General features: G+C 43.6%; 1 protein-coding gene across 2 annotated transcripts; it reads right to left on the reverse strand.

Moving 5' to 3' along the window:
• Positions 1-152: 152 nt before the first annotated feature.
• On the reverse strand, positions 153-12,187 carry slc25a48 (solute carrier family 25 member 48). 2 transcript variants are annotated; one of them, XM_030144752.1, is made up of 8 exons: positions 12,042-12,187; positions 8,556-8,599; positions 8,311-8,382; positions 7,262-7,514; positions 3,742-4,029; positions 3,127-3,260; positions 2,227-2,347; positions 153-1,187 (listed from the first exon to the last, which is right to left on the reverse strand). In XM_030144752.1, exons 1-7 carry the CDS (start codon positions 12,085-12,087, stop codon positions 2,243-2,245), a joined length of 942 nt encoding a protein of 313 aa, XP_030000612.1. In that variant the 5' UTR covers positions 12,088-12,187; the 3' UTR covers positions 153-1,187; positions 2,227-2,242. The 2 variants fall into 2 exon arrangements, with proteins under 2 accessions (XP_030000612.1, XP_030000611.1); XM_030144751.1 differs by having other exon boundaries at positions 153-1,203.
• Positions 12,188-15,685: the final 3,498 nt, after the last annotated feature.

Consider the following 15,685-nt stretch of genomic DNA (forward strand, 5'->3'; position numbering starts at 1 on the left):
TGTTCTATATCTTCTGTATGTTCTATATATTCTATATATTCCATGTTCTATATGTTCTATATATGGTTCGTGCTCAGCATCATCATTCATCCACTGGTGGCAGCGGTCACATGACACATGTCACATGACACATGGAGAACAGACTCAGACACAGTTTCAACACTTTTATTTACATGGAGACGCTGGTGAAACTCCATCATCTACAGTGAAAAATGTACAAGTATTTATACCAAAAAACTACAAATATAAAATGTCATGAATGATTGAGGGTTTTTCATTCCATAAGAACATCTGTGATTCATTACATACATTTAAGAAACAGAAACGGTTCGTGTTAAAACCAGAGGCGTCACCTCCACATCTGGGTGGATGTTTAACCTCGTTGCATTATGGGTAAGAACTATGTAACTGTTGAGTCGGTGAGACAATGGCGGACGAACGAACATTAAAAAAAAAAAAAACACTAAAGGCTTTGATCAAGTGAAGTTAAAATTAACTTAAAAACGGACTTTTCTTAATATAAGAAACACACAAACATCATGTTCAAGAGGGCGGAGCCAAACAGCCTATACCCTGACCTCTGACCCCTAAACCCTGACCTCTGACCCTAAACCCTGACCTCTGAGTCCTAAACCCTGACCTCTGAGTCCTAAACCCTGACCCCTAAACCCTGACCTCTGAGTCCTAAACCCTGACCTCTGAGTCCTAAACCCTGACCCCTAAACCCTGACCTCTGACCCCAGAATGTGACATGTTCAAACACATTAATGTTTTGAGGTTAAATGGTGTGGTTGCAGTTCTGTCGGTTCCACTGACTTTAAACCTAGAGTGTGTTTTAGTCCAGTTCTAAATGTAAAGTGTTCTCACACTCCTTTGGTTCTGATGTGACTCTGTATTAAAAACACTAAATTAACTGATTGAACTAAATGAACAAAAATGGAACTTTGACTAAAAACTCAAACTAAACGTTCCATCTGAAAAGGTCCGGTTCTTCACGTTAGTTTCAGACGAACGTCAACGTGTTCTTGATAAAAGGATGGACGTGACCTGCTCTCATCTCCATCTTCATCTTCATCATGTGGGGGCGTTTGTCGTGGTCTTCCAACCATCTGGACCATCAGATTCTGATCAGGTTCAGGTTCAGTCCAGTAGATGGAGGTGATCCAGAACCAGACCAGGACCCAGACCTCGTAGAACCCAGACCTGGAGAACAAATACAAAGTCCTTCAGTGCAGTAGAACCTCAGGCCTTTACAGGACCTCAAACTAGGAACCGGATCAAACCGCTTTGGACCGGTTCCATTCAGAGGTGGTTATAATATTCATTCATGTAGATGTCGACCCTAAACACTGGTGACCGGTCAAAGGTCAAAGGTCATGGAGCCAAATCTATATATGACTTCTATCAGTGATCAATAGGAACTATAACTGCAGAACTCCCCAAGGAAGCTATATATGAAATTTACAAACATGTTCAAACCATCAACATATGGACCAGTAGAAGGAGAGGAACATTTAGAATATTAAAAAAAAAAAAAAAAAAAAAAAAAAAAATCATTAAAAACTCAAAAATCTAAATTTGTCAAAGCTGTGAATAAACTAAAACCAAAGAAGAAACCAAATATGAAACGAATCCGACAGTAGTTTAGTCAGAGATGTTTGAAGAAATGACTAATGAAGATGAAGACGCTGGACACGCCTTCACAACAGCTCATGGCCAATCAGCTGCTCAGCTAAAAAGTAGGTGGAGCTTCCTAATAACCCCGCCCCTGCTCCTCACTGATCTCTGCCTGAAGGTTCAGTTAAAGAGAACTGAAATCTATTCACCTGTTCTATAGGGACGTTCAGTTGAAGCAACACAAACATGGATCCTGGACCTGGACCCTGAGTCCTGGACCTGTATACGTTGTAATATCAGGGATTGTATGCGTTCAGGACTCAGGGTCCAGGTCCCGGTTCAGTCCCAGGGCAGGGATCCGTCTTTCACTGACACCAGACGTTTGTGTTTTTTTTTTTAAATAAACGTTGGTGGTTTTTAAATAAAGTTGAAAACCGTCCTGAATGTTTGAGGCTGAACACGTCTTTCCTGTTCTTTCTTTTTCAGTTTGTTTGATGGTTTTAAGGGCCCGCGTCACCAACAAACATCATTTCCATGATAACAGTTGCCATGACGACGCTGTGCAGCGGGACAGCCTCCTCATTGCAGCTTTGGTTTGTGTAGATTTACCTCCAGACGAGTCGGGTCAGAAACTCCTGAAGAACTGAAGGGACAGTTCATAGGTCAGGAACATGGTGGCGCTCATGGGGAAACCACGGATGGCGTTGACTGACGCCCCCCGAAAGAAAACCTGCAAAAACAACAACAGACGTTTACTGAGGTTTTATTGACTTTAAAGGGGATTGAAACCAACAACCAACACTTTTACTGTTGACGTCAAAGAACTTGTGACTGAGACGACGTTTAGGATCCAGTCAAATTAAAGCCGTTAGAGACGTCCGTTCTGTATGAAAACGTGTCTTTAACCCCTTCATTCCCTTCATTCCCACCACATCCATATTTGGTCTGTTCTGTTCTGTGGTTCTGTTTATGTTTCTACTCCTTGGGTTTCACACGACTGCCCTTTGACCCGGTCCACATGGTCCACATGACCGTCCTGGAGGTTTTCAGGACCCGGATCGGTCTTTATTTACAGTCGTTGAAACCGTCGGCGTCCAAACGTGGCGCATGTTTGTTTTCCTGCGGACGATGAAACCAGATCCTGGTCTGGCCCGGTCCCTGCTCATGTGACCCAGTTCAGAGAAGACCCTCCTGCTGAGGGTTCCAGGGTTTCCTCAGGTTTCAGGTCTCAGTGATTAAACCATGTGTGTTTACAGCAGCTGTGCGGTCGGTCCCAGAGTCTGGTTTCATCAGAACCACGTGAGTCTTCAGTCCTGGACTCAGCAGGACCCGGGTGTCTGAGGGGATGTTACCAATATAAACTGGGTCGAGTGTCGTAGCTTTGGTTCCTGTTTATTTATTCTAAGTTGAACGGTTTTGTTTCTGTCCAGTTAAAGATCAAGTTTCTCCTGTACCTGGTCCGTCTGTGGGTGTGGTTTGGGTGTGGTGTGGGCGTGGTCTAGGACTCACCTGAGCGCCCTCCGTCCTATAGCTGTGGACGATGCAGTGGACGATGCCCTTGTACTTCCTGTGCAGCCGAGCGTCCGCCTGCATCCGACTCTTCACCACGTCGGCTGGCGTCGCCGTGACCCAGGAAATAGACCCTGACGGAGAAGTACAAAACACCTTAAAACAGCCTCCGAAACACCTTAAACAGTCCCAGAAACACCTTAAAACTGCTGTTAAAAACACCTTAAAACAGTCTCAGAAACACCTTAAAACAGTCTCAGAAACACCTTAAAACTGCTGTAAAAACACCTTAAAACAGTCTCAGAAACACCTTAAACAGTCCCAGAAACACCTTAAAACTGCTGTAAAAAAACACCTTAAACAGTCCCAGAAACACCTTAAAACTGCTGTAAAAAACACCTTAAAACAGTCTCAGAAACACCTTAAAACTGCTGTAAAAAACACCTTAAAACAGTCTCTGAAACACCTTAAAACCACCTTAAAATTGCTTTAGAAACACCCACGTCACGTTGACTGAGTTTAACTGCCGCAGAATTAACTGTCCTGAACTCCACTACATATGTAGATGCATGTGGCGGCGGTGGTGGTGGTAGTGGTGGCGGCGGTGGGCGGTACCTGCCAGGCCTCCAGCGAGCCAGATGGCGCAGGGGTTGGGGGTGGAGGTGGCGTCGGGCCTCAGCAGGTCACAGAAGATGGTGTAGGGGATGAAGTAGAGCGTGTACCCCGGAACGTCCCGGAGAACCATGGCCCCGGCGCCGCGGTACAGGCCCTGGACGCCCTCGGCCTGAAGGATGCTGCTGATGCAGTGGATGGGCCCGCGGTACCCGCCCTGGACCGGAACACCCACGGAACGCAGGGGAACGTCTGAACCGCTAGGCACCGTACCTGCCAGATGGAGGTTCTCTGGAAACGAGAACAAGATGGAACATCAGGAGGGAACGTCGGGGGGGAACAACAAGGGGGAACGATAGGGAGGAACGTGAGGGGGGAACATCAGGAGGGAACATTAGGAGGGAATGACGGGGGGGAGGGGGGCATCAGGGGGGAATGTCAGGAGGGAATGTCAGAGGGGGGACATGCGGAGGGAACATCGGGAGGGAGGATCAGGGGGGAACGACAGGGGAGAACGTCAGGAAAATGACTTTAGCAGAACTCAAACGACCGTGTGTCCAGTGGAATATTTAACAAACTGAAAAAGTGAAACCAACTCCTTCATGACGTTTAGAACCAGAAGAACAGAGAACACATGTAAAGGACCTGGTTCCGTCAGGACACTGATGGACCTGAACCCTGACCTGGGTCAAAGGTCCACATGCCAGAGTGGACCTGGCAGACCCGTGTCATGTGGTTCCTGGTGGTTCTAACTAGGGCTGTGCAATTAATTGAAATTCAATTACGATTTCGATTATTACACTCAACAATTACAAAAATTATGTAATCAAGAAAAAACGATTATTAATTTTGAGTTTTAATTCATGCGCACGCAAGCTACCATGAGCTGCTGGGCCCCGCCCCCCTCTAAGCTACCGCTGCCAGCTAGCCGGCAGCTCCGCCCCACCAGGACAGTTGTACCTAGTGGTCTGGAAAAATGGCAGGAGAATCGCAGCAGAAGTGCTTGGTAAACAAAAAAGGCAAGTCAACTTCAATTGTATGGAATCACTTTGGGTTTGATGAAGAAGATGAAGAGCAAAAACACATCACGTGCAAAAAGTGTTTGGTAGTTGTGTTCGCACCGACCGCTAACACAAGAAACCTTTGTAACCATCTGAAGTTGAACCACCGTGACCTTTAGGATAATCTGATGAAAAACCAAAACACAAAAAAAACAACTCCGTCTACAACTTCATCCTCAATGCAATCTTCAATCTCCGAATCTCTTTACGCTGCAACTCCCTACTCATCAACATCAGAGAGAAAACATAACGGACTCCATTGAACATGACCTGGTTAAAGGTGTGTGCTCCATCAACACCACTGACAACTCAGGCTTCAGACAAATGGTGAATCCACTGGACAAACGCTATGTTTTGCCTTCAAGATATCATTTTACACGAGCTGCTACAACACTGAACATACTTGAATTTATAATTTGCACTTTACGTGAGTTGTTTTTTTTTTTTTATTGCTCCAGTTCTATGGCAAGTCTAGAGCAGTTTAATTCCAGTGCACTATTTGTTTACAAAAGGAAACAGACTTGAATTTACAGTATACTTATTTGCATTCAAAGATTTTTTTGTTTCGTACAAAAGTGAACATACTTAGTTTTAGTATTTAAAAGCTTTATTTATGTTTAAAGAGTATATTTTACATTGTTGTGCAAGAAAAAAAATAAACAACTTTAAGGTTAACAAATAATCATTTTTAATAATCGTGATTTCAATTATTGCTAAAATAATCGTGATTATTATTTTTTCTGTAATCGAGCAGCCCTAGTTCTAACTGAACCTGCTGAACTCCAACACCGTCTGAGTTCATTCTGGTCCAGGTCAAAGGTCAGTGACAGATGTTAAAAACAAACCAGACCGTAAACGAATAAAACAAACCGTTAGCGGGTCGATGATTCAACCATGAGTCACTTTATGGTTTTACAGACTGTGTCGACTGATCAGCTGATTGGACTGGATCAAAACATCCAGAACCATCTACGGATCTAAACTGTTTAATACCTGTTGATCCACTACTTCTATCAATACATGGAAATAATTGGTGTAAAATACATGGTCATCAGATATGACCATATTTGGATGTCCAGAGGGTCTGCAGTTACCATGGAAACAGCATCATCTTCTACAACACTGATTCACCAATAAAACCCAAAATGAACCAAAAAACCCCTGTAAAATAATAATGTAAAAAAAAAAAAAAAAACAGGCTCAAATAAAGTCAAAAAATAAAATAAGCAACGAGAAACAAACAAAAACTAGCAAAGTATTGAATAAACTGAACAAAAATGAATAATAAAACAACAAAATAATAACTAACATGAACAAAGTATGACACAAACTGAACAAAACTGAAGAATAAAAAAAAGGCAAAAAAATAAAGAAAAATTAACCAAATAAAGAAAAGCAAATAAGAAAATGTGTAAAACAATAAACAAACATGAAGTAAATCAGTAAAAAAAAAAAAGGAACAAAATGAATAAAACATAGAAAAACTGATTCACCAGTAAAACCGAAAATGAACCAAAAAAGCCTACAAAATAATAAATGTGAAAAAAAAAAGAAAAAAACTGGCTCAAATAAAGTAAAAACAAAAAAAAAGCAACAAAATGAACAAAAACAGGCAAAGTATTGAATAAACTGAACAAAAATGAATAAAAAAACAGAGTAGTAACAAGTAACACGAACAAAGTAAGACACAAACTGAACAAAACTTAAAAAAAAAAAAAAACAGGCAAGGAAATGAACAAAACCAAGCAGAAAAACCCAAAATGAACCAAAAAACCTACAAAATAATGAATAATGTGGAAAAAAAAGCAAAAAAAAAAAAAAAAAAACAGGCTCAAATAAAGTCAAAAAATAAAATAAGCAATGAAAAACAAACAAAAACAAGCAAAGTATTGAATAAACTGAACAAAAATGAATAAAAAAAAATATAATAAGCAACATTAACAAAAAAAGAAAAAAACTGAACAAAACTGAAGAATTAAAAAAAAAAAAAGGTAAGAAACTGAACAAAAACAACCTAAATAAATAAATAAAATTAAGCAAGAAAACCGAAGCGAATAAGAAAATGTATAAAACAATAAATAAACATAAAGAAAATCGGCAATAAAAGGAACAAAATGAATAAAAAAAAGAAAAACTGACTGAGCAGAAAAACCCACTGGATCCAGACAGTGGATCTAGTTTCCTCTGTTTCTGAAAAACTTTTGGACTCGTTCAGTTTTTATCAACATTGAAATTTTAATTAAATCAAATGCAGGAAAATCCTCCTTTGAAGTGAAAAATAATGTGTCCACAGTGAATCAAATATGAAACGATAAATGTGGAGAACATCAGGGATCGGACTGAGGAACCGCTGACGTGGCTCAGACGCTGGATGGAGCTGACTGGATCCAGGCCTGTAGGGTCACATGAACCAACCAGGACCAGGAGGCGGTCCATCCGGAACCCCGCCCCCCCACACATACCTGCCAGGAGCGTCTGCGTCTGCATCTGCAGGCGGATCTTGACCAGGTCCACCGGAGCCCCCAGAACCACCGACACCAGCCCGGTCAACATGCTGGCCGCCGTCAGGTCCAACAGGCCGCAGGGGTGGCGCCCGTCGCCATAGCGATACTTGCTGATCAGCCGCTGAGCGTTACTGAAGAAGCCAAACACCACGGAGTTATAGACGGTGATGGAGGCCAGAGGGAAGGACATGCCCTTGAAGAACCCGGACACCTGGGGGGGGGGGTTAAAGCCGTCACATAACCAACAGAACCACAGCAAAGAATCAGACACTAAACAACAAAAACATCTGTCATAGGGGTGGTCCGAGGGAAACAGTCTGTGGGCGCCCCAAGGGGGCGGAGCTTAAACAACACAAACACAGCTGGACGATCGATCATCAACAGACGAGAACCACTGTCAGCGTCAACCCACAGACGCAGGTTTAACACTGGAGTATCATTAAGGTTTTCAGCAGAAAAACAATTAGAAGGATCCGTTTGAGGGGGTTCGACCACTGACTGAAACAACCAACAACAAAGAAAAACAAACAAAAAAACAAACTAAAAACAAATGAAAGGAAACAGAAACTAAAGAAACACCAAAGTAAAGAAACACCAGATGAAACAAAAAGAACTAGAAGGATCCGTTTGAGGGGGTTCGACCACTGACTGAAACAACCAACAACAAAGAAAAACAAACAAAAAAACAAACTAAAAACAAATGAAAGGAAACAGAAACTAAAGAAACACCAAAGTAAAGAAACACCAGATGAAACAAAAAGAACTAGAAGGATCCGTTTGAGGGGGTTCGACCACTGACTGAAACAACAAACGACAAAGAAAAAACAATCTGGTTCTGATTTAGGACCTGCTCGCCCCTGGTTTCAGTCCAGTAATAGATCGTAGTAACAGCATCTGAGTCCTGAGCGTTGACCTTTGACCCCCAGTGAAACCCAGGACACTTTATGACCCAGCTCTGGGTTCAGGTTGACCCCGCCCACATCGGCCCCGCCCATGTGTCCACTCACCGTTTCCTTCCTGTAGATGCTGAGGACGCAGTGCAGAGTGTTCCTGTAGCCCTGACCGGCCTGGAGACGAGTCTGCAGCAAAACACAGGAGGGAATGGAACCGGCAACCCAGACAACAGACAACTGAACTAGCACAGGAGGAATGGAACCGGCAACTCCTTAACTAGACTGAACTGGACTGACTGAGCTGCAGGTTTTCATTGGTTTCCTTCTAATGCAGACTCTGAATGTTTGGGTTCACGTACCTTCACTGTGTCCAACGGATGTCCAACCACCACACTGGAGGCACCTGCAGCACACACATACACACACAAACACACAACACATACACAACATATACACAACAAAAAAACAACACAACATATACAAAACACATACACAACATATACACAACATATACACACAGAGACATAATGAATGCTCAGGGAGGAGAGAAAGATGAAAAACTGCAGACATTAAAGTCAGCCTCATTTGTTTATATGTTCATTTGTTCATATATGTTTATATGTTCATTTGTTCAAATCCACCACAGACTGATCCAGTTGATTCAGTCTGATTGTCCTGAAGGATGTCAGTAAAAAACAGAAGGACGTTAAACCTCTGACTCTGATTCACTTCCTGAACCCAAACATCAGCCTGTTGAACTGACGGACAAAATATTTATTTATTTATTTATTTATACATGTATGTACAGTACAGGCCAAAAGTTTGGACACACCTTCTCATTCTTTGCATTTTCTTTATTTTCATGACTATTTACATTGTAGATTCTCACTGAAGGCATCAAAACTATGAATGAACACATGTGGAATTATGTACTTAACAAAAAAGTGTGAAATAACTGAAAACATCTCTTATATTCTAGTTTCTTCAAAGTATCCACCCTTAGCTCTGATGACTGTTCTGCACACTCTTGGCATTCTCTTGATGAGCTTCCAGAGGTAGTCACCTGAAATGGTTTCCTAACAGTCTTGAAGAAGTTCCCACAGATGCTTAGCACTTGTTGGTCCTTTTGCCTTCACTCTGCGGTCCAGCTCACCCCAAACCATCTCGGTTGGGTTCAGGTCCGGTGACTGTGGAGGCCAGGTCATCTGGCGCAGCACTCCATCACTCTCCTTCTTGGTCAAATATCCCTCACACAGCCTGGAGGTGTGTTTGGGGTCATTGTCCTGTTGAAACATAAATGATGGTCCAACTAAACGCAAACCGGATGGAATGGCATGTCACTTCAGGATGCTGTGGTAGCCATGCTGATTCAGGTTGCCTTCAATCTTAAATAAATCCCCAACAGCGTCACTAGCAAAGCACCCCCACACCATCACACCTACCCCTCCATGCTTCACGGTGGGAACCAGGCATGTAGCATCCATCCGTTCACCTTTTCTGCGTCGCACAAAGACACGGCGGTTGGATCCAAAGATCTCAAATTTGGACTCATCAGACCAAAGCACAGATTTCCACTGGTCTAATGTCCATTCCTTGGGTTTCTTGGCCCAAATAAACTTCTGTTTGTTGCCTCTCCTGAGCAGTGGTTTCCTAGCAGCTGTTTGACCATGAAGGCCTGATTCACGCAGTCTCCTCTTAACAGTTGTTGTAGAGATGTGTCTGCTGCTAGAGCTCTGTGTGGTATTCATCTGGTCTCTAATCTGAGCTGCTGTTAATTTGCGATTTCTGAGGCTGGTGACTCAGATGAACTTATCTTCAGCATCAGAGGTGACTCTTGGTCTTCCTTTCCTGGGGCGGTCCTCATGTGAGCCAGTTTCGTTGGAGCGCTTGATGGTTTTTGCGACTGCACTTGGGGACACATTCAAAGTTTTTGAAATTTTCTAGACTGACTGACCTTCATTTCTTAAAGTAATGATGGCCACTCGTTTGTCTTTACTTAGCTGATTGGTTCTCGCCATAATATGCATTCTAACAGTTGTCCAATAGGGCTGTCAGCTGTGCATCAACCTGACTTCTGCACAACACAACTGATGGTCCCAACCCCATCAATAAGGCAAGAAATTCCACTAAGTAACCCTGACAAGGCACAGCTATGAAGTGGAAACCATTTCAGGTGACTACCTCTGGAAACTCATCAAGAGAATGCCAAGAGTGTGCAAGGCAGTCATCAGAGCTAAGGGTGGCTACTTTGAAGAAACTAGAATATAAGAGATGTTTTCAGTTATTTCACACTTTTTTGGTAAGTACATAATTCCACATGTGTTCATTCATAGTTTTGATGCCTTCAGTGAGAATCTACAATGTAAATAGTTATGAAAATAAAGAAAATGCGAAGAATGAGAAGGTGTGTCCAAACTTTTTGCCTGTACTGTATATATTTATTTAAAGGAAGTCCAAATCTGTCCTTCAGGTTCAACCACAGCTGATGCTTTTCTTTGTTCCTTCTGAACCCAAACTACATGTTTACTTTAACATCTGGTTCCGTTTTACATTTTTGGACATTTTATGGAAACAGCATGGAGCTGAGACACATGTTGGTCTGAGATGCATTTTTTTTACATTTAACTCCTAGTGAACCTCCAGAGGAAACAAAGAACAAACAGGTTTATACAGAGAAAGAAAAGGGAAAATAATACAGATATGATGAGTTCAGGGTTGAATTAAATATGAATAAAAGAACTGAAATGACAGAAGAATCACACTTGAATGAAAAGGGTTGAAACGTGATGATGTTTATGAGGTTTTACTTCCAATAGTTTTAGTCCACACCCAGGAAATAAAATAGACAAATATTAACTCGAAGGAACGACGGAAAAACACTGATGACAGGAATCAAAAACACAAAGATGGAAATTAAGCAGAGACTGAACCAAGTCAGACTAGTTCTGAATCAGAAAAAAACAAAACCTACATGTAAATGAACAAAACCCCCTGGAGGCTCAGGTTCATTTATGTCTAGTTTATGAAGTCGATCAAATGAATCTAAAACATCTGATGTAAAGGTTAAAAACTGAAGATCTGACTGAACATTTAACACTTTCATCCTTTTACTGAAAATAAACAGTTTTGATGTTTGTTCATCAGAATCAGAACAAGATTTGATTAAACTGAGGACGATGAAGAAAAGGGAGGAAAGGAATTATCAACACTAATAAAACAATAACAATAATAATAAAATGAATAATAATAATAGTAACAACAACAATAATAATAATAATAATAATAATAATAATAATAACTGGAGTTCATCATCTTCTGAACAGGCTTTAGTTTTATTTGTTCTCCATTTAATCTGGTCTCATCAGATCTGATCCTTCACTGTGTTCGGTTCTGAGTCCGGACCAGCTTGACTTGGACCCAGGCCTCCATCTGTTTACCCATAAACCCCTGCGCTCAGCTGCGCCCCCAGCGGCGGAAAACTCACCGAACAAACTTCAGTGTTTGTGCAGAAATTAAAGGATGAGTCTGGATTAAAGCCCAGGTTTGGACTGAACAGTTAAAAAGGGTTATGGGTCTGGGTCCGGGTTTGGGTGGGGGGACAGATCCTGGTCCATTGTTTTCAGTGGATCCGGATCCATGAGGATCTGGTTTTAGACCAGAACCTGGAGCTGCTGTTTCTGAACCGACATGATTTTACATCCGTGAACAAACATTTAATCCGTGCAAACCTGCAGAAAGACGAACCCACCGAACCAGAACCCCCGAACCAGAACCCCCCGAACACGGACTCGAACCCCCCAACCTGGACCCCTTTAGCCCCCAGACCCGCTGGACGTGTCACTCACCGCCGATCCATCCTGCGAGAAAATCATCCAAGCGGAAACTCTGCATCTTCACTCATCAGAAAAGAAAAACCCAGAAAAACCCAGAACAAACACAACCAACTCCATCCACAGTGGAATCCGACGAACTGAGACCGAACTGGAGAAAAGGATCCGATCAGAGAAAAAACAGCAGCTCAGCCAATCAGAGCGCAGGACGGACGGACGGGGCGGGGCCTACAGCCAATCACGGCGAAGCCCCGCAATCTGTGGACACGAGCATGGAAATGAGCCACGAGGAGGGAGAGTGGGGGGGGAGATGGGGGAGGTAGGTGGGTAAGAAGGAGGGGGGGGGGAGAAATGGGGGGGGTAGGGGGGTAAGAAGGAAGGGGAGGGGGGGGGGGATGGGGGAGGTAGGTGGGTAAGAAGGAGGGGGGGGGGGAGAAATGGGGGAGGGAGGGGGGTAAGAAGGAAGGGGAGGGGGGGGGGGAATGGGGGAGGTAGGTGGGTAAGAAGGAAGGGGGGGGGGGGGGGGGGGGTGTTGAGGTTTGTGTGTGTGTGTGTGTGTGTGTGTGTGTGGGGGGGGGGGGTGGTCAGGGAAGGTAGTGGTGGTGGGGATATGTAAGTGAGTGGGGGGGTTGAGGGTAAGGGGGGGGTGCTGCGGTGGCTGGGAATGGGCCGTGTGTCCTGTGTGCTGGTGCTGGGTTCGTCCTTCACGCTGGGTTGAGTCCTGGTCTGAGTCCTGGTCTGAGTCCTGGTCGGTTCCGGGTCATTTCCATCGTTGGTCCAGTGGAGCTTTATCGACCCCTGAGGCCGTTTGGTTTGACCTTTGACCCCACGTTCATCCACCGTCACCGAGTCGTGAAGGTCTTTTGTAGATGTTAAACCTACAGTATGAGTGGACATCAACCCTGTCACCTGGGGGGGGGTTAGGGGGGTCCATGTGGGTGCAGATGGGTCTAGGTGGGTCCAGGGGGGTCCATGTAGGTCTAGCTGGGTCTCAGGTGGGTCTAGATGGGTCTCAGGAGGGTCAATGTGGGTCTCAGGTGGGTCTAGATGGGTCTCAGGAGGGTCCATGTGGGTCTCAGGTGGGTCTTGATGGGTCTCTGGAGGGTCCATGTGGGTCTTAGGTGGGTCTAGATGGGTCTCAGGAGGGTCCATGTGGGTCTCAGGTGGGTCTTGATGGGTCTCTGGAGGGTCCATGTGGGTCTCAGGTGGGTCTAGATGGGTCTCAGGAGGGTCCATATGGGTCTCAGGTGGGTCCATGTAGGTCTCAGGAAGGTCCATGTGGGTCTCAGGTGGGTCCATGTGCATCTCAGGTGGGTTTGTGTGGGTCTCAGGTGGGTCCAGGTGGGCCCATGTTGGTACAGCTAGGTTTCAGGTGGGTCCATGTTGGGCCAGGTGGGCCTAGGTGGGTCTCAGAAGGCTCCAGGTGGGTCCATGTTGGTCCTGGTGGGTCTCAGAAGGGTCCAGGTGGGTCCATATGGGTCCAGGGGAGGGGTCCATGTAGGTCTCGGGTGCGTCCATGTTGGTCCAGGTGGGCCCAGGGGGCTCCAGGTGGGTCCTTGTGGGTCCATGTGGATCCAGATGTTTGTTAAACTGGTTTATTGGATTCAGTGTTTGTTCAACGTGCGTCTTTAGTCACGTTTTTTTTAGTCGTGTTTTTTTCATCGTTCACATGTTGAACGCGTTTTATCGTCAGGTCTGAACCACGTGGGTCAGACTGGATCTTCAAAACCTCATAAAACCACCAATACTCACGTTTCAACTCAAACATCATCCTGAGGCGTTGGACCCATAACCCAGTCCATAAAACCAGGTCCTGGTCCTGGTCCTGATCCTTAATGGTTAACGTGGAGTCAAAGCTGAAGGTCAAAGACTGAAGGAAGAAAAAAAAAGAAAAGAAAAAAGAAAAGAAAAGAAAAGAAAAGAAAAGAAAAGAAAAGAGAAGAAAACAAAACAAAGAAACCAACCCAAACCAAGCTGACCTTTGACCCTGGTTGGGCTGTGATGGGACCCGGTTTTCCTTCCTTTCTGACGGTCCCAGGTCCAGCAGGTGTGTGACCTGGTTTGGGCCTGGACCCTCATGTTGGACCTTTAGTCCACCAGACCTGGACCTGACAGTGAATGTAAACAGCTTTATCTGAGGTGAATGTTTCCTCTGAGATAAGACACTGATACGACACCATGGGAACAACCGTCTGGTCTGTAACAGCCCAAGGCTCACATTAGACCGGTTCCACAGTTCTGGGTCAGGGGGGTCACAGCCAGTCTGGTTCTGGGTCCACATTCAGACCGATGTGACCTCAAACAGGTCGGACCAGGACAATAATGACAGAACATTTAAACATTTGACACTATCACCCCATGAACCAGATCGGACCCTCTGGCAGCTGGACCTGGTCCACGGGCCATATGTTGGACCCCTGTCCTGACCCGTTTATAGTGGATCTGAAACCACATAAAACCACCATGCCCATGGTTTATATTTATTCCATTTAATGGGTCCTTTTCCTCATCTCTATCCTTTATCTAAAAAGCACAGTGTGTGTGTGTGTGTGTGTGTGTGTGTGTGTGTGTATATGTATATATATGTACGTGTGTGTATATATATATGTGTATATGTGTGTGTGTATGTGTAAAATATGTGTGTAAATGTTTGTATGTATATGTGCATATATGTATGTATATGTGTGTGTGTGTGTGTATATGTGTATATATGTGTGTATGTATATGTGTATATGTGTATATGTGTATGTATATGTGTATATATGTGTGTTTGCATATGTGTATATATGTGTGTATGTATATGTGTATATATGTGTGTATATACGTGTGTATGTATATGTGTATATATGTGTGTGTATGTGTATATGTGTGTGTATGTGTGTATGTATACGTGTATATATGTGTGTATGTGTATATGTGTGTATGTATATGTGTATATGTGTGTACGTGTGTGTATATATGTGTATATATGTGTAAATATGTGTGTATGTATATGTGTATATATGTATGTATGTGTACATGTGTATATATGTGTATGTATATGTGTATATGTGTGTATATGTGTGTACGTGTGTGTATATATGGGTATATATGTGTGTATGTATATATGTGTATATATGTGTGTATGTATATGTGTATATATGTGTGTACGTATATGTGTATATGTGTGTATGTGTATGTGTATGTACGTATGTACGTATATGTGTGTATGTATATGTGTATATATGTGTGTATGTGTATATGTGTGTACGTATATGTGTATATGTGTGTGTGTGTGTGTGGTCTGGGTCAGATTAGGGCTGTTCTAAGTGTCTTTAACAGATCAGATCCAGGTCACATATGAACCACATTTGGACTGAACAGGTCAGAAAAGAACTAAACAACAGGTTTAAAGATGAAAACGGACTCAGGTTTAAGGTCAAAGTAGATCAAATTCATAAAAACATGGACCTGGACCTGGACCTGGACACTCCCATAGACCCCTGGTCCTGGTCCTGGTCCTGGTGCATCTGTGTCTATACATAGACACCTAGTCCTGGTCGTGGTGGGTGTGGCTTGGTGTCTGTTTGCGTCTCCAGTTTCAGTCACGTTCATCTGATCTTCCTCCATTTGTTTTTATTAGATTCACCTGAAATGAGGACGTTCACACACGTTAAAAT

This window comes from Sphaeramia orbicularis, chromosome 10 (genome assembly GCF_902148855.1).
Source record: "Sphaeramia orbicularis chromosome 10, fSphaOr1.1, whole genome shotgun sequence".
Classification (NCBI taxonomy): domain Eukaryota; kingdom Metazoa; phylum Chordata; class Actinopteri; order Kurtiformes; family Apogonidae; genus Sphaeramia; species Sphaeramia orbicularis.